The sequence below is a fragment of the Ctenopharyngodon idella genome, chromosome 2 (genome assembly GCF_019924925.1).
Source record: "Ctenopharyngodon idella isolate HZGC_01 chromosome 2, HZGC01, whole genome shotgun sequence".
NCBI classification, from domain to species: Eukaryota; Metazoa; Chordata; class Actinopteri; order Cypriniformes; family Xenocyprididae; genus Ctenopharyngodon; species Ctenopharyngodon idella.
In genome coordinates, this window is record NC_067221.1 from 7,396,174 (window position 1) to 7,415,898 (window position 19,725).

Consider the following 19,725-nt stretch of genomic DNA (forward strand, 5'->3'; position numbering starts at 1 on the left):
ATTGTTTGTTTATAAGGGTTTGCATGGACTGGCTCCTCTATATATTTCTGATCTTCTTTCAATTCACCTTAAAGTTGACTGTTCCAAGGACACGTTTAAACTTGAAAGGAGTTCGTGCCTTTTCAGTGGCTGCTCCACAGCTTTGGAACTATTTGCCATTCCATATAAAAACTGCAACAAAACACATTGATTTTAAATCTCTTCGTCAAACTCATTTATCTATTGCATAAGGTCATAAGAAGGTGCAGTGGTAACACTTTTAGTGTACTGTCTGTTGATGTGTTTTGTGTTTAATTTTTAAGGTATTTTGTTTGTTGTTTTTAAATGTGCTTTATGAATAAATATGACAGACTGACTGACTGAATTAAAAATAAAGGTTCTAAAAGGGTTTTTCCCTTATATAAACTGGTTGCCTATAATGCAAACCCTCAAACATAAAGGTTCCAAAGGGACTCAGAAATTTCATTGCAAAACCATTTTTGGTTCCCCAAAGATCCTTTTAGTAAACAGTTCTTAAAAGAACCATTATTTAGTGTGAAGAACTTTTTAATAATCTGAAGAACCTTTTTTCACTGCAAAGAACCTTTTGTGCAATGGAAAGGTTCCACTGATGTTTAAGGTTCTAGGGAACATTTATTATTATATTATTTGGTATATTGAAAAAAATCTTAAAAAAAAAAAAAAAATTATATCTATATTGTGGATCAACATAATTACACTAATTTCTCCTGGGGAAAAATTATGAAAACAAACATATGTCAGCTACATTAATTTACATTAACAATTTATGAGTTTGTAACAGCCCTATGTAGAGTCTATAGCATCTGGTGACACCTGCCAGAGACATCACTGCACTGTGATTGGGTGTTGAAAGCACTGGCTGGGAGCTTCAGTTGTCTGAAGGAGGCTGTTATGGCAGTTCTGCAAAGCTCAGTGAGGAAACCATCATTCAAAACAATGTCTTTCTGTTTGTTACTAGTTTTAATGGCCTTCATTGGTAAGATTTCTGTTCTTTACCTACATGCATTTACTTTTTTTCCACATTAGCAGCTAACTTTAGTTGTTTTGTAACATTGACACAGGTAATGAACTGAACTGAATCAACACTGAACTAAACTGAGCTGAATAATGACAACAGTCTTGCAGAGCTGCTTTACAGCTGAAATTAAATTCATAACTTTAATTTTGCAACACTGTTATTTTTGTGAAGCTGCTTTGAAACAATTGGTGTTGTATAAAGAGCTATACAAATAAATGTAAGTTGATGTGACTTGCTTGAAATGCTTTAAATGACTAATTCAACATTCTTCTCAGGTGCCAGTATACAAGACAGCATTACTCCAACATCTCCTGCTGTCCATGCAAAGGACAAAGAAAAAGTGACTATTTCTTGTAAATACCAGTACACCGTGTCAATGAATAATCTACAGTGGTATCGTCAATACCTCAACTCTGAGCCAGAATTCCTGATTCTAATCATGGAGTCGGGACAAATGCAGAACGCTACACCTCCTCACCCTCGGCTCACAGCCTCAGTTCATAAGGGAAACAAGACGGTGAATCTGAAAATCTTCCCTGCAGATGTGAAGGATTCTGCCTTGTATTACTGTGCACTGCAGCCCACAGTGGCAGGAAACACCATGTACACCATACAAAAACCTGCTCAAAGCTAAACGGCTTAGATGTTAGAAACCATGAGACCAGAGAGTCTGCACACATGCCACAAGAGGGCGCATGCATATAGTTGAAATGTTGTACTGTCAACCACTTTACACAGACTACACAGAAACAAATCATCAAGGGATTGCGAACAGAAGCACTCAACTGATCAGTAAATTCAGGATGAGGAGATCACTAGTACTAATTGTCATCGCTACATCAGGTATTTAATATAAAATGTATATGAATTTTTCATATGAATGTATCATTTCAAAGCTTAATAAGACTGAATTTATATTTATCAAAGATTTCACATAACATTTTTTATTTCCTTTTCAGTTGCTCTTGGTGATCGCATTGGACCAGATGAGGCTGTTATTATTAGAAATGAAACTGACCGGTTGACATTAAGTTGCTCATATGAAACAAACAGTGAATATGTTTATCTTTATTGGTACAGACAGTTTCCTAACAGTGAGCCACAGTATTTACTGTGGAAAGGTGCTCGATCAAGAGACGGCAGGAGTAATATACCAGATCCTCATTTTGAATCATCTACAACCAGAACATCCACTAAACTGATTATCAAAGCAGCTGCACTGAAAGATTCAGCTCTCTATTACTGTGCTCTTTGGAAAGACCCAGTGATACAAAGTTACTGAGAAGCTGTACAAAAACACACATTCTTTGAACTTAAAAACATCAAAGTATTAACCAAACCCAGACAAATTATCTGCCATAACCATTACTGTATGTGGGAACACCTGCAACTGATACAGTAGCCAAAACCAAGAGATTAATCGATTTAATGAAGCAGCATTTATACTGTGAACACAACAGTGATGAAATGCAGAACGTGTATCCAGATATTGCTATATAATATCTAAATATTGACCAAAATCTTAAATAAAACTGTAATCCCTCTGGAAGATGCAATCCTTGTTGTCAGTATTAGAGTTTGAACCCACTATAAGCTACAGGCATGAAACATATGTTACTAAAATATACTTCAGTCTTGACAACTCTCGGAGTGTTTGGCATGGTAATGGGTATGACAATGTTGACATGGTTTGGTCTTGGAGGAATAGATCTGCTGCGCTGCTACTTTTATTGCTGCTGCTGCAGAGCAAGTATGGGACTTGCTACTGCCAATACATATACAACACACTGCTGTGAGCAAGTAAGACATGCTGCTGCTGTACGATATAACATACATGAATTATACAGGTGGAGCTGGGGAAGGTGGAGGGTTTCTGAAGCTGCTGCACTGCTAAGGCAAATGCTACCTAAGTATTTTGAAGGTTGAGCACGCAAGCTCATTGGCTACTGATACAGCAGGAACCAATCAGCTGTGCCCTATAGATAACAATGTGATTATGAGCAGGTTGCGTTAAAGGACCTATTAGCCTGCACCATCTAGAGTTTCATGACAGAACTTTGTATTAAATCTCAAGTTTTAGTGTCTTTCTCCTGAGGTTAGTCACATTACATTTCAAACTTTAAAGTTTGTTCACCCAAAAATGAAAATTCTGTCATTAATTACTCACCCTCATGTCGTTTCACACCCATAAGACCTTTGTTCATCTTCGGATATATAATCAGTCTAGATATATAATATTTTGCATATAAGTTTGGGCTTTGAGTTGAGTTTGTTTGCTGTAAGTTTCTATGGATAAATAAAAAATAAAATAGAATCAGAATATTCACCTTAAATTTCTTATGTTTGTTCTGCTGATAATTTTGAAACTGTCTCTAAAAACTGGACCCCCAACTCTAAACCTATAACATGTGTGTTTGGGGTCAGTAGGAGGGGCTTTAGTGTTCTGACACTATCTAGGCCATCCTGAGGATGTGGTTTTGAAATAGATTAGCTACAAACTGAGCTGTCAGTCAGAACATCGGCCTGAACAATGTTACTCTGTTTGCTAAGCTTTCTTTCTACATTCGGAGGTGAGTAGCTCAATATTTGATTATTTTTCACAACTTCCACCCCTTAACCACAAACTTTTCAGAATTATTTATTCATTGTGAGATTATTATTCCTGTGCAATAAATCCTCCAGAAGTCAGGTTCGCAAACATCAGCCAAAATACAACACCATAATGAACGAACATTTACAAATACTCATTTCTCTTTTTCAGGTGGCAGCTGTGTAGATTTCATCAGTCCTGTCCAAACTGAGGTTTATAGGAAGAGTGGGGATAAAGTCACATTATCTTGCAACTACTCTTCAGCCCTTTCTTTTTACTGGTATCGTCAATATCCAAGGTCAAGTCCACGTTGCCTTCTTCTGATACTACAAAACAGCGGGGAGTCTCAAATCGTGCAGCCTGGCATGTCAGTGAAATTAAATGAAAAGAAAACCTCTGTGGATCTGGAGATCTCCTCTGCGAAAGTATCAGACTCGGCAGTGTACTACTGTGCGCTGAAGCCCACAGTGAGAGGAAACCCGACAGCGCTGTACAAAAACCTGAATCTGGCCTGACAAAGTGGATTTAAGTACTGAAAAATATACTAATACTATAGAAACACTGCATCCTCTTGGATATACATTTTTACCTCATCTGTTCTGAATCACACTCCAGTTATACTGTTTGGGGAACATTTTACAATAAGGTTTCATTTGTTAATTTGGTAACAATTTAGAATACTGTTCCATCGTTAATGTATAATTAATGACTCAAGTGTTAATACATCCTTCTAAAGGAATTACTGGCCATTTCTACCAATACTGGCCAGTATTCTAAAGAGAAGATCATGGTAATACTTGAGTCGTTACTAGTGGGTTACCATGATCTTTACTTTAGAATTAATTATGCAATACTTTCATTAACTTTAGTTCTTATTAATCCTCTGAGAGGTATGAAAAAAATATTAGTTACTGATTAGCTAATAGCGAATTACCTCATTCAACTGGGCGCTATCTCTTAGTAATTAGTTAAACATTTTTTAACATAAACTAACAATGAAAAGTATTTATTAATCTTAGTTAATGCTTATTTCAGCATTGACCAAAACATTATTAAAAACAAAAGTTAAATATGTTAATATTATTTAATGGATCTGAGCTAACATGAACTAACAATGAATAGTTGTATTTTTATTAATGTTAACAACAAATGTATTGCTCTTTTTATGTTAAGTAATGCATTAAACTAATTTTAACTAATGGGATCTTATTGTAAAGTTTTTTGTTTTGTTTTGTTTTTTTAATCTATTCATTATTTAGTGGTGAAAATACTGTATAACTGACTGAAGTTAATTAATTGCCAGTATTGTGTTAAATTAAAATGAGGTAAAGTATCATTACCAAAGACCATTTGTTTAGGTGTTTGGGTATTTTTAAAAGAGGTCAAATTTATTTTTTTATTTTTTATTTATTGTTCATTTCTGACTTTGTGAACAGGGCAAGTAATAAATCTGACAATGAAATTCAGATACATAAGCAGAGATTTTAATTTAACTGAAATGTCCTTACTGGAGGATTTATCCAGCAATGAGCTCATTTTGTTGGGGCATAGCTCTCGAAAATCAGAATGGGTGCGAATGGGTGCGAATTTTGTGCATTGTCGCTGTTTTTATTGTTTTTATTTTTTTAACATTGACCTGCTCCAATTCTTGTTTGTATGCACTGAATATATTGCAATATGTTGCAAGCTTTTGTAGTTCTAGACAGTGTGGTAAATTTGCTAACACTTTATTTTAAGGTGACGTAATTACATGTCGTTACTATGTACTTACTATAGCAATAACAGTATATTATGCATAATTACAAGTAACTAACCCTAAACCAAACCATAACCACAACAAAACTCTATAGGTACATGTAGTTATTTAATATTACTCAGTACTTATTTGAATCAGTAAAGTATGTCACCTTGTTACAGTGTAATTATACTGAGTACTATTGTACTCAGTGTATTAATATTGTAATATTGTACTGAGTAATAATAATTAACTACATGCACTTACTATAGAGGTAGGATTAGGATAAGGGTTTGGTTTAGGGATAGTTGCATGTAATTATGCATATATAGTTATTACTACACTAACTACATGCAACATGTGTAATAAGGACACTGTAAAATAAAGTGTTACCAAATAAAGTGTAAGCATAATTATTACTTAGTCTAAAAATGTCCCTTCATGTTTACAGGGTCCTATTGATCTTTATATTCCTTTTTTACAATGGTGAATCTGTTTGTCATGATGAAAGAGCCTGTGCATCAGTTCCTGTCACAGATGAATGAGAACTGCAACAGGATCATTTAAGTTTCAATGGTTCCCAGCAGGTTCATCACTGTGTCAAGAGGTGGCGCTCTTTGATTAGTTTGACTTGGCTTGAATTTGACTTGTTTTCTGTTGATGAATGGAATCACATCTCAGTCACTCTTTGTAAGAACATCAGCCAACATGTACCTTACTGTCTTTGTTATTTTGGTTCTTCATATAGGTGAGTTTTGATTAATTTCTCAGAATTAATTACTTAAATTATATAATAATTGTACTGATTAGAATTTCTTTTAGCAGAAATTGTGATTTATTAAATATATTTCTTATTCTACTATGCAATTTTATGTCTGGTTTGTTTAATTTTATTTTACTGGTTCTCATAGGTAACATCCTGACAAACATGATAACGTCTCATGAGTCACAAAAACAAGTTTTGGAGGGTGAAAGCGTAATTCTCACATGTAACTACAGTGGAGTGCCTGATACTCTCCAGTGGTACACTGAATATCCCGGATCTACACCACAGTTCCTCCTCTACATCTATGAAACTGGGCTGATGAGTGAAAACATACCACAGCGTTTAACGCCAAGAATTAATAAAAATACAAAACATGTGTATCTGGAGATCTCCTCTGCTGCAGTATCAGACTCTGCTCTGTATTACTGTGCTCTGAGGCCCACAGTCACAGGAAACACAACTACGCTGTTCGAAAACCTGAAACAGAGACAAATGTATTCAACAAATGGAGTGGAGTGCTGGCCTCTATATTTTGAAAAAAAAAAATATATATATATATATATATGTTTCTCTGAAAACATCTCTTATTATTTTATATAACACAATTTCATGTACTGCATATACTGTATGTTGAATCAATTCAGTTAAATTTGTGCATTTTTTTTTATTGATTTGTACAATCAAGTCAAATGTTGTTAAGTCACATCTCCTCATCATATAAGTTTAAGTTGTCACTCTGCTGCTTCTTGTTCAAGAATAACCTATTTTAGCACAGTTCTAGTTTGAACCGATATCCATCTCTGTCTATATTTGAAGCGCAGAGGACTCACCAAACCTCATATAGGTTACAGAAAAATTAGGCCATAATGAGTGTGTGGAAACACCTGCAGGTGTCTGAAACTAAAATAGACATGTACGTTAAAGCTATACATCTAATCTATTTGCAAAAGGGGAAAAACACTTGAGATAAAGTGGTTAGAAACGCACTTTAAAAAAATCATTACTGTAATTTTTTTTTTTTAATTATATTTATTTTAAACAATATAATAGTAAACCATTTTTGTTTAGTTTGTCAAATTTTGGTTGATTAACAATGTGTCATTAACATGTTTAAAAGTATAAGAAAGGAATTAGCAGATAATCGGCTACGATGTACAATCTATAGCATATTATTATTACTATAATAAGGTATTCATTTATAAATTTTGGCAAAAAATGAAAAAAATAAAAAAAACACTGATGGTGTCTAATTTCATAAAAAACAATAGGCCTACAATTACCACAACATAAAGTAACAATGCAGGGAAAGTAAAACTACGATGTGTTTTGTACTTCAAATGTCCACTGTAGTTTTACTGTAATCTCAGAACAAAATGAATGAAACCCCAAACAAGCTGTACTTACAGTATATGTAAATCAGAATGTTTGTGGTTTGGCATTTTTTATCAATTTTTAAAGCAACAGTGCTGAATTTACAATGTAACAGCTCTCTACAGAACATTTTTAAGAAGAGCATATAATTGAATCTGAGGTTTAAAAAAAAAAATATTTAAAATGTCAAAATGTATTATTCATTGATTTTGCAATGTGTGATCACACCCAGATAAAATAAAGCTTTAATTTCTCCTGGTCAATTTCATTTGAATATTGAGCCCTCAGATGATGAGATGTGGGTAGAGCTTTGAGAAAGATTCAAGAGAGACTGTCATTCTCAATCACAAGCATCATTTGTGTTTTACAGTGCAGTCATGATGTTCCTGTGCTCTCTGCTTCTGCTGACAATAACACAGGGTATGTAAGAGACCAGTTTAAACATTAATATATTTATAACTACAACTATAATGCACCTGTTAATGTCAAACGTCTGATTTTGTGATAATTCACCAGTTTTACGTGACTTTTAATTCTTTACAATTATTATTTTTGTTCTACACACATTTTGCAGATGAATGTTTTGCACAGACAATAACACCAGTGCAGGGCCGAACACAAGTTACTGAGGGGGAGACAGTCATTCTGTCATGCAAATATGATGTCAGTGTACAGAATATACTTTGGTTTCGACAGTATCCTGGATCAGGACTGGAATTTCTGCTCCTTGTCGTTGAGTCGGCCAAGAAGACTGTAATATATGCAAATCCTCGTATTCCTAGACTGGATGGCAAAATGACCATGAACAATAAGACAGTATATCTGGAGATCTTCTCTGCTGAAGTGACAGACTCTGCTCTGTACTTCTGTGCCATGAGGCCCACAGTGACAGAAAACACATCAACACTGTACAAAAACCTCCAACCACACTCCATATGCAATAAACAAATGGTGTTGACATTAAATCACTATGAGTAAATTACATACAAAGTACTGCATTATACTATGCTGTAATTAATTGCTTATACTCTACAGATTATTGTTTTAGAGCAGGAACTCAGAAATGCACAGCTGTGATCATAAAATAATTTCTATCATGACAGCTCATGGAAGAATTTAGCATGTTAATGGATATGACAATGCTAATGTATTTGGTCTTGGCAGAAAAGATCTGCTGCTGCTGCAGAGCAAATACAGAGACTTGCTACTGTCAGTACATACATTCTACATTGCTCTTGCACAAATAGCATATATGAAATTACCCGTAGCAGATCTATACAGGTGGAGCTGGGGAAGGTGGAGGGTTTCAGAGGAAAGTGTGCTGAAAACTGCTACAGCAAACATTGACCAACTATTTAAATGTTGAGCAGCAAGCTCATTGCCTACAGATGCAACAGGAACCAATCAGCTTGAGCCATGTAGTTAACAATGTGATTGTCAGCAGCTTGCGCTAAGAACCCATCAGCCTGCGCCATCTAGAGTTTCATGACAGAACTTGGTATTAGTTATAAAAATATAAGCTCCAAAAAATAATTAAATGAATTATACTATAATTGATTATATCCTTATATACTATAAAATATATTATACAATGGTTTGCCTTCTCTAAAATATAAATTCTTGCTAGCTAAATGAGATTAAAGCATTTAAGTTACATTCAGTTGAAAAAAAAAAAGTGTATTAGTATGTGAACAGCAAAGTGCAATGAATAATACAGAACATAAACAAAACAATAAATAAACTTGCTTAAAATAAACCAATAATCACCACGAGGTGGCACATGTTCCTGTTGTGTGAGTGTTTACTCTGTGACGTACAACGTAGTTTGCACTGTAATTTGATGTAATATGTGTTACTAACTGGGGTCAGCTAATTTTCTGGTTCCTTAAAAGCATCAAAATGAGAAAGTTCAAATATTCACAATCGTCCTTACTGGATTTGATTGACTATTTTACTGAAATGTTTTCCACAGGCCAATGTGAAATTTTTACAGTAGGCACGTAGAAACTTGTGATGTCTGAAATTATCCAAAAGAGGGCACTCTTTACCCAACAATGAAAATAAACTGAACTAATTCTTCAAAGGGCACATGAGAGGAAGAGATACAAGGTACTGCATTTACTTCAGGCATGCAGAGGTTTCAGAGATAGTTCAACATAGTTGTTCATTTTTTTCCCTGTCAGAAATGATATTCCTATTTTGTCTGTGTCTTATCTCCCTCTTAATAGGTAAGATAAATGCAATTAGTCAAATAAACATTACTGAGAATAATACAATACTGAGTATTTCACTTTTCTGTTCATCTCCGTTCATTATTCCCATCTTTCTTCCTGTCTTTCTCTTAGGTGATGTCTCTAGTGAGGGAATAGCACCAGTCTCTCCTAATGAATTTGTCTCAGAAGGTAAAACAATCACCCTGTCCTGCAATTACAATGGATCAACTGCTACAGATGCTCTCCACTGGTATCGTCAGTACCCGAGATCCAGACCAGACTTCCTGTTTCTGGTTAATGAAGCTAAATTTAAGCAACCAGCTGAGCCTCCAATTCCTGGAATATCTGCTAGATTAAATGAGGAGAAGAATCGTGTGGATCTGGAGATCACTGGCACCGCATTAACTGATTCTGCTCTGTATTACTGCGCCCTGCAGCCCACAGTGACAGGAAACACACACGCACTGTGCAAAAATGAGGAAACTGAAATCTGTGTGTCTGTGCTCAATGTTAAGGAACTGTTGGATGATTGTGCATTTGGGCATTTTAATCCAGCACTTGGAATCCAATGATTAATGATCTTATCATTGTCTCCTTAAAAAAACAACTGACCTTTTGTTCAAGAACACAGAATATGTGTCACTATGAAATACATAATACCAGAATTCAAAGAAATGTATCTGACTGAATGAATGCAGCCACAGTACAATGGTGCCAGTGCGCTCACCACACACCAGCTGTAGGTGGAGAGGAGAGAAAGTAATAGAGCCAATTCAATAGATAGGGATTTATGTATTTAAAAAAAAAAAAAAAAAAAAAAAACATTCTAACAATTCAGACTTTTTTATGCTCATGATCAAAGCTTTTCTTTTTCTTTTCTTTTTTTCATTACTGCATATTTTCCTGGCATATGTATACAAACATATTGATATATCTAAATTATTCATTAATGAAGTATGGTGTGATCACAGGTTTGTTGCTTACTTTCAATATCATTATCACATTTTGCATCATAAATCTTTTTCTCATATGAAAAACTATATATTAATATGCAAAATGTATTTCACAGTCTTCCATGTATGGCATGTTTTATGTAATCATAATCACACTGAAATATGTGCACTGTAAACCCGAATAAGTTGGCAAAACTCAAAAAAATCGAGGCAATTTTTAAGTTAAGAAATTCAAAGTTTAAGTAGCAGAACTGGTAGATTTTTATGTTGTACTCACACATTTTAATTGTTCTTAACTTGAAATGTTTGACAGTCATACATTTAACTTAAAATTATCATGTAACCCCAATGTAAACATTTTTATTAATGTAAAATTAGTTATAAGAAGCTAGTTCAGAAAATGCCAACTTGCTAATTATGGTATAGCGCTTGCTGAATGAGTGCAGCAATATAACATACTTGCTCTCAAACGAAGTCGCATGCACCATTTGTCACCATGATGGTAACTCTCTTAACATTAATCTTGCACAATATAGGTGTACCGTAGTGATTCAGGATAAGACAAAAACACAGTTTGGAAAATGGATTCATGATGTACTTGCTCATCATATAAATTTTGTACATTTTGAACACAAAAAATTTACACAGTGTTGCTTTAAGTTTGTCTAAATTAAAAGAAATAAGTTCATAAAACTCAAAACAATGAATCAGTTCAGTTTACTTAAAATATATCAGTTCTGTGAACTTGAAAGAAAAAGAAAGTGCTAAGTACTCATAAAAGTTAATTTGACTGAACTAATTTGTTTAAGTTTGTCCTACTCAAACCAATTAATTATTTTAAGGGTTGGGGTTTACAGTGTGGGTGGAGCTTCAAGAGATTGTGTTGGCATTCATCTTATGATCTGTTTTTCAGCAGTGCAAAATCTCTTTTTTACCTACTCGTACTATTAGCCATACACGGTGAGTAGGATTACGATTTTTGATTAAGTTTTTCATTATTTTGTTATTCCATTTAAATTTTATTTTATTATTATATTTTGAATACTGGTATATTTACAAAAACATCACTATTTTTTCTTTTGTAAATACATGGTTAAAAAAAATGCAATAATTCATAACTGTTCAGACTTTAGATAATGACTGAATATTCTGTCTGATTTTGTGATAAATCACCACACTTTTTAATTATTATTTTTGATCAACACACATTTTGCAGATGAATGTTTTGCACAGACAATAACACCAGTGCAGGGCCAAACACAAGTTACTGAGGGGGAGACATTCTGTCATGCAGATGCAATGGCATTGTACAGAATGTAATTTGTTATCAACAATATCCTGGATCAGGCCTATAATTTCTGCTCCTTGTCATTATGTCATCCAAGAAGACTGTAGTATATGCAGATCCTCCTATTCCTAGACTGGATGGCAAAATGAGCATGGGAGATAAGACAGTGTATCTGGAGATCTCCTCTGCTGAAGGGACAGACTTTGCTCTGTACTTCTGTGCTCTGCTGCCCACAGTGACACAAAACACATCAACACCGTACAAAACTGAGACGCATTAAAATTGGAAGTTGAAATCCATGTTCAGTGTCTCTGCTCGGTGGTCAGGAAATATTGGATGATTATCCACGTTTGCATTTGAGCATTTTGATCCAGCACTTTAAAGCTAATGATTAAGCTATTCTGAGTTTCATTTGTCTCATTATTATCTCCTTTACAACAACTGACCTTGTGTTCAAGAACACAGAATATTTTTGTCATTATGAAATACATAATAGCAGAATTCTAAGAAATGTAAACCACTCTCACAATTCAAACCAGTACAGTCTACATTTTCAGACACTTTAGTTCTAATTTTTCCAGTGCATTTTGACATTATGTTATGCTGCGTAAAGAAAGTTTTTCTAATTCTTCTTATTACTGTATATCAGAGATTTCCTGGAGTATAAATACCAAAATATTGATATATCTGCATTATTAATTATTTGTACTTTACACACTCAGGTTTGTTGTCAAAGAGCTGCCATTTTGATATCATTGTCACATTTGACATCAGAAATCTCTTGAGAAGACTCATGAAAACTACATATTAATAAGCAAAATGGATTTCACAGTCTTCCATGTATGACATGTTTTATATAATCATAATCACACTGAGATATGTGGGTGGAGCTTCAAGAGATTGTGTTGGCATTCATCTCTTATATGATTTCAGTCTGTTTTTCAGCAGTGCAAAAATGAGATCTCTTTTTTTACTTGTACTATTAGCCATACAGGGTGAGTAGGATTATGTCATTTTTTCATTAATTTATATTATTTTATTTTAATATTATATTTTATCTGCACCAAAAAAACATTACTATTTATTTAAATAAATACATGTTTAAAAAAGCAATAATTTGTAACTGCTCAGATTGCAGATAATGGCTGAACATTTTGTTTGTTTTTCCTGATGACTGTTTCTCATGCTCTATTTGCAGATAAATCTGTTGGCCAGACAATAACACCATTGCAGACCATAAAAAATGCCACTGAGAGAGAGCCAGTCATTCTTTCATGCAAATATGATGATAGCCAAGTACGTAGTTTACATTGGTATCAACAATATCCTGGATCCAGACCGGAATTTCTGCTGCTTGTTTATGAATCAGGCAGTGTAATACAAGCAGTTCCCCCTTTCCCAAGACTGAATGCCAGCGTGAATAAGATGGAGAAGGAGGTGAATCTGCAGATCTCTTCTGCTGCAGTCACAGATTCAGCGCTGTACTACTGCGCCCTGGAGCCCACAGTGACAGGAAGAGCAAACACACTGTACAAAAACCTAAGAGGAGTAATGTTAATGTCAGCATAAAACTTTTCTTCCCTATTGTGATGCATATCTGAGTGGTATGGCTACTAAACAAGAACAAATGTAGGGCGGGATCTGATTTTGTCCATTGGGAATTGTTTTGATCGTTGCGGTTTGCTATTGCTTTAATGTCATGTGAGTGATAGGTTGTTCTGCCCTCTTGCCAGTAAACACGTCATCAGAGAAGAGGTGTTGCTGCAAATGGTTATTTAAAGTAATTTTGATTAAAGATTATGAGGAAACATGAATTTTAAAAAATGATGTGCACAGATCAATCATTTATAATAAATACTGAAATATTCCATGAAAAAAAAAAAAAAAAGAATTGTCCATTTTGGTTTCATGGAGACTTTTAAATGTCTTGTATGACTACAATAATTAAGAGACAAATACATATGTTCTTAACTTTCTATATAATCTAATCTAAGAGAATTGGTTTCACATCACTGTTGTGATCATACGCTTAAATAAAGATTTTGACTTAAACTTTATAAAAATCTCTTTTTTTTTCTCTTTTTTTTTGAAAGTTTGAAAGAAAGGTAAAAAAAAAAAAGACTTTCTGCAAAAAAAAGAGGCAGACTTTACATACATTTGCAAAACTTTTCATTTTCATAAAAGTTGCATTTTATTATTGAATTATAGCCTCATTTTTTAATATTCATTCATTCTTCAGTTAATGAAATAGTATTTGTGTCAAACTTATTTCAAGACTAAATTGCATATGTAAATGACTTGAATGTTTTCACTGATTGTTATGGGTGGAGCTTTGAAGGAGCTCACAAAAATCTCACAATTCTGTCTGCAGTTTTCATTTGTGCTTCAAGATGATGCTCCTGTGCTGCCTGCTTGTGTTTTCAGTGACACAATGTAAGTGACATACAGTACTAGCTTTGTTTAAAACCGGAATAGTAATTAATTGTATTTTATGAAAGTTTTAATTTGCCATTTGATTTACTTTTTATGAATGCCTTCATCCTGTTACTCTTTCTAACTGAATGTTTTCTATTCTATGCAGATACATTTGCGCAGTCAATAAGACCATTGCAGAGCAACGTTCATGTCACTGAGGAGGAGCCGGTCACTCTCTCATGTAAATATAATGGCAGTGCAAACAGTCTGCACTGGTATCGACAGTATCCTGGATCTAGACCTGAATTTGTGCATGGAGTCACAAACGAAACATCTAACATATGCAGATCCCCTTATCCCTGGAATGGATGGGAAAATGAGTATGAATGATAAACAAGTGTATCTGGAGATCTCCTCTGCTGCAGTATCAGACTCTGCCCTGTATTTCTGCGCCCTGCAGCCCATAGTCACAGGAAACACATCAACACTGTACAAAAACCTCTATAAAGAGAAACAACATATCTGTCTTTTGTCATATATACGTGATTTCAGTTTGCAGATTGAGCAGATTAAATTGATTGAACTGATTGGAGTACTTTCCATAAATAAGAAATGATTAAAAATAGCTTTAGAAATAATGTAAAAATAGTGTATATGCATGAATATTATCAAATTAGTGCCCTTATGCTGTACACGGTAAAATGAATAGATATGAGTTTGCGGACAAGGCTTTAGGTTAAAGTTGACATGAATGCATAAAGGAAGGAAAATATCTTCTGTCCTGTAACTGGTCACCATTTTATTTTGTCTCTCTTCATTCTAATCTTTTCGCACCATGTTAACATGGAATTCGATTTAATTAAGTTCACTCTTTCGCCTACGTTGGATAAGACCATTGCAGAACAGTACTTTGTGGCTTTCGAGCGGGTAAATTAAAATGGCCCAGAGATATGTGGGCATTACTGTTGCAGTGCAATCTCATTGGCAAAGCCCAAGAGGTGTGTGCGGCTTTGCCAATTGAGGATTCACTGAATTACGATGTTGTGAAACTGGCTGTTTTGCGAACTTATGAATTGGTTCTGGAAGCGTATCGGCAAAAGTTCAGGGCTTGTTCAATGTCAGCCAAGCAAACGTTCGTGGAGTTTGCACGTGAAAAGAAAGCGCTATATGACTATAAATATGACTAAAGTTTCTGTTGCAATACAAGAGGACAAGATTGTGGATTTGGTGGTCCAAGTAACTCTGTTCTTTGTGTCCAACAACTTTATTTTTATATAAATTGGTTGACTATATTGCAAACCCTCAAACAACATAAACTCTTAAAAATAAAGGTTCCAAAAGGGACATGGTGGTGGAAAAATATGGGATGGGAGGAAAAAATATATTTCAATGCTTATGCATTCTCCCAAGAAACTCTCACAAAGAACTAAAAAGTTTTGAGAGCGAATGCAAAATTTCTCGGGGGAATACAAACATTTTGCACGCGAATGCAAAAAGTTTCTTTGGGAAAGCAAAACATTCAAGATGTCCAACTAAATATGCTATATTATGAATTATTACATTGTTCTCTCACAGCTGATTGATTTAAATTCATTACTGCAGCCACATGGTGGCATTATTTCCATTTTATGCCTCATAACACACTGTAGCTTTGTCAGCACAGCAGTGATGCTTAGATTTCATCTGTAGCACTGATATAAACTGGTATAAAATCAACTGTTTTAAAATCAAATATACCAAACTACTTGTCCTTAAATAGCTATTTTAATTAGTAATGCAAATTAATTAGTAATCAGTACAGTAATAGCATAAAATGTACAGCAGATGGCAGTATTCACTCATATTACAGATGATTTGAATTGGTGTAACAGTTTAAAAAAGGAAACAGTGCTCAGAATCCGTCAATTATAAAGTGTGGCTGCTTGTGAGGATCCGTGATGTTTCTATGCAATGTCTGCTTCATTCTTCTCTTTTCAGGTAAGATATGTGGCATTTTTAAGTAAACATTCCAAATATAAGTCATCAGGCATTAATAATTAGTGTTGACTGAGTAATAAACTGCAATGCTCTGCCTGTTTCAGGTGATGTACGGGGAGAAGGAATAGCGCCTCTCTCCTCATCTGAACTTGTTACCAATGGAGACTCCATCACTTTGGCCTGCAAATACAACGGGACTTACAGCACTGATTCTCTCCTGTGGTATCGTCAATACAGCAGCTCGAAACCAGAGTTTTTATTTCTGGTTACTGAAGCCAATCTTGAGCAGCCAGCTGACCCTCCAATACCTGGAGTGTCTGCTAAAATAAATGAGGAGAAAAACCATGTGGATCTGAAGATTTCCTCTGCTTCGTTTGTAGACTCTGCAATGTACTACTGTGCCCTGAAGCCCACAGTGACAGGAAACACAAAACCACTGTACAAAATTAAGAGTGAACAACTAAACTAACTGATGAACTACACTAAATAGTAAATCTGTGTCTTTATTGTATGATGCTCTAAAATATATATTTGTGTAATATATTTGTGTAATCCAACCACAACATGCACATAACTGGAAAGCTAAGCAGATCAAGGTCAAGCAATTTTGAATTATATTGTAAGCGGTTTCAGGTAAAAACAAATATATCATATCTAAACGCTCTGAAAGTTGCTGTGGCGGGCATATACAGTACATTCCACTATCATGATAGTATTTCTTGTGATTAAACTGTTACTTGTCAGTGAAAGTGGCAATACAGATGCTTTTTTTCATCTATTACTGAAGTGAAAGACCCTGGTCTAAAAGATATTAAAAGGAGGACAAAGAAAACAAAATTGTGTGCAATAAAGGCTGCCGGTGACAGACAATTCCTCAGATTTCTGTGGTGGGAAATGTCTGTGTCATCTATTAATTTCTAAGAATCAGCAGACGGTCCCACAGTCTTTAGGTGGAGCTTTGTAAGAACAGGTACAGCAAAAGACAGTCCTGTGTTTCTCCAATTAAATGTTATGTTGTACATGATCTCTTTTATACATCTATAGTTCTATAAAAGATGCATATTAATGAACAGATATAATTACCGAAGGTGCCCTAATATTCTTCTTCTTCTATGAAAAGTTATTAGTAAAAGCTACAAAAGAAAGACCTCCTGTACTCAAGTGAAAGACCCTGGTCTAAAATATACTAGAGCGGGACAAGAAAATACTGTACTAGAGACAGTCATCTGACTCATAGGGTGGAGTTTTGTGTCTCTGAATGGATCTCACAAAAGTGGAGACGCACATATTATATGATGAAACAGACATCTTGATTTTGGCATCTTATACATCAACCATTATGTTTATTTACATACTTATGACTTTATGGATTCATCTGGGTGAGATAAACTCATGCACACACATTTTGTCTTCCTCTAAATACTGTATAATTAATGTTGAATTGAATCGGAATCTTTTATTTTGTTAGGTGAGGCAGAGGTAAATGCAATCTTCCCACTGTCACCTATAAAGAGCACTGTTGTAGGTGGAAATGTAACAATATCCTGTAGTTACAAGGGATTCACTGGAAGAGTGCTAAATGTGCAGTGGTACAAACAATATGCCAGATCAAAACTAAAGTTCATTTTCTATAGCTATCCAAACGGAAGACCAGCCATATCACGATTTACTGACAAATTTGATCAAGACCTCCAACAAGTGGATCTAAAGATCTCAAATGTTGCTCGTAAAGATTCAGCTGTCTACTACTGCGCACTGGAGCCCACATTCACAGGAATCTCCCATACAAAAAAAAAAACATATTATGTGGATGCCTTTACTTGTTTTGTTTGAAATATGGGAACATTTTCAAACCCAATATACATACATATATATATATATATATATATATATACATATTGCAATGGCAATAAAGAAGTGAGAGGTAATTTCCTCATTTGTCTGTTGTGTGAAATCGGTATACACTTAATTTCTAAGAATCAACAGAGGGTCCCACAATCCTTTGGGTGGAGCTCGTGAGAATGAGCGCAGCAGAGGGCAGTCTTGTGTTCCCCAAATCTCATTTTGTATATGATCTCCATCAGTCATAATGATTTTGTTTTACCTCCCCATTTGGGCACTTCTTACAGGTATTTACATTTGATATTTACATTTGTTAATATATCTATATACCTCTATAAAAGTATATTAACGAAGGAATAATTACTAATATTACTTCTTCTGTTGTTTATATTCTCCCAGAGAGTGTTTTTGCGAATGCAATAACACCCCTCTCTACTGTAAATCATGCTGTAGAAGGAGAAAAGACGACTCTTTCCTGCAACTACAGTGGAAGTAATATAAAGAGTTGGCAGTGGTACAGACAGCATCCCAACACTGCTCCAGAGTTTCTCTTGCAAGCTTTGGAAAATCAGGATCCAGCGAAGAAAGGCCGTCATGTCGCTGAAGCACAAAAGGACAAAAAACAGCTGAATCTGGAGATCTCCAAAACTGAAATAGCAGACTCTGCCATATACTACTGTGCACTGGTGCCCACAGTAACAGGAAACCCTTCTACACTGTACAAAAACCAGAGATGCTGAAAAATACATTAATAACATCTTAGGCAAACTTTCTAAAATTTTAAACAATATCAGAATGATGACATCTGATACTGAACAAAGCGTTTATCTCTTTAAAGTCTTGTCACACATATACAAGCCCAGTGAGTAAAGACTCAGAGGGTGGAGCTCTTTCACTTCTTTCAGAGGGTGATCCAAAGTTTCTCTACGTTTACTGACTTTGTCATCACTCTTTCTCCAAAGATCATCCATCATGTTTCTCTCTTATTGGATATTTTCATTTATCATCGGTAAGAAATGTTCTAATTTTCAGGGTTTTTTTGTTTTCAACAACATGCTGAAGAATAAAAGCCAGATAATGTGGCGTGTGGACAAAGTTAATTTTAGCACAACCAATGCATAGTTTATGATGACAAGATCTAATTTCTGTTTATTAACAAACATACATTTCTCTCTTTTTTACAGGAATTTCTTTTGCAAACACAATACACCCATTATCCTCTGAAAAGCATGTTTTCAGAGGTGAAAATGTGATTCTTTCTTGTAACTACAGTGGCGATGTAGATAATCTGCAGTGGTATCGTCAGGATCCTGGATCTCGACCAGAGCACCTCATTCTCGTCACAGAATATTCAGAACCTGATCTTTCACAACGTCTGTCTGCGAAAGCTACAAAAGACATCAAACAAGTGAACCTTACGATCTCCTCTGCTGAAGTGTCAGACTCTGCTCTGTATTACTGCGCTCTGCAGCCCACAGTGACAGTAAACCTGAGAGCACTGTACAAAAACCTGGGATGCATTACACTCGTGTTAAC

General features: G+C 34.9%; 1 pseudogene and 2 gene segments (V, D, J or C); all 3 read left to right on the forward strand.

The window, feature by feature from the left end:
* The first annotated feature begins 874 nt into the window (after nt 1-874).
* LOC127499574 (T cell receptor alpha variable 18-like) lies at nt 875-1,673 on the forward strand. The segment is given in 2 exon segments: nt 875-997; nt 1,315-1,673. Coding segments are annotated over 2 exon segments (444 nt in total).
* A 7,928-nt stretch (nt 1,674-9,601) lies between these two features.
* On the forward strand, nt 9,602-11,258 carry LOC127498230 (T cell receptor alpha variable 14/delta variable 4-like). The segment is given in 2 exon segments: nt 9,602-9,729; nt 9,847-11,258. Coding segments are annotated over 2 exon segments (483 nt in total).
* A 3,087-nt stretch (nt 11,259-14,345) lies between these two features.
* LOC127499585 (uncharacterized) lies at nt 14,346-17,051 on the forward strand (annotated as a pseudogene).
* Nucleotides 17,052-19,725: the final 2,674 nt, after the last annotated feature.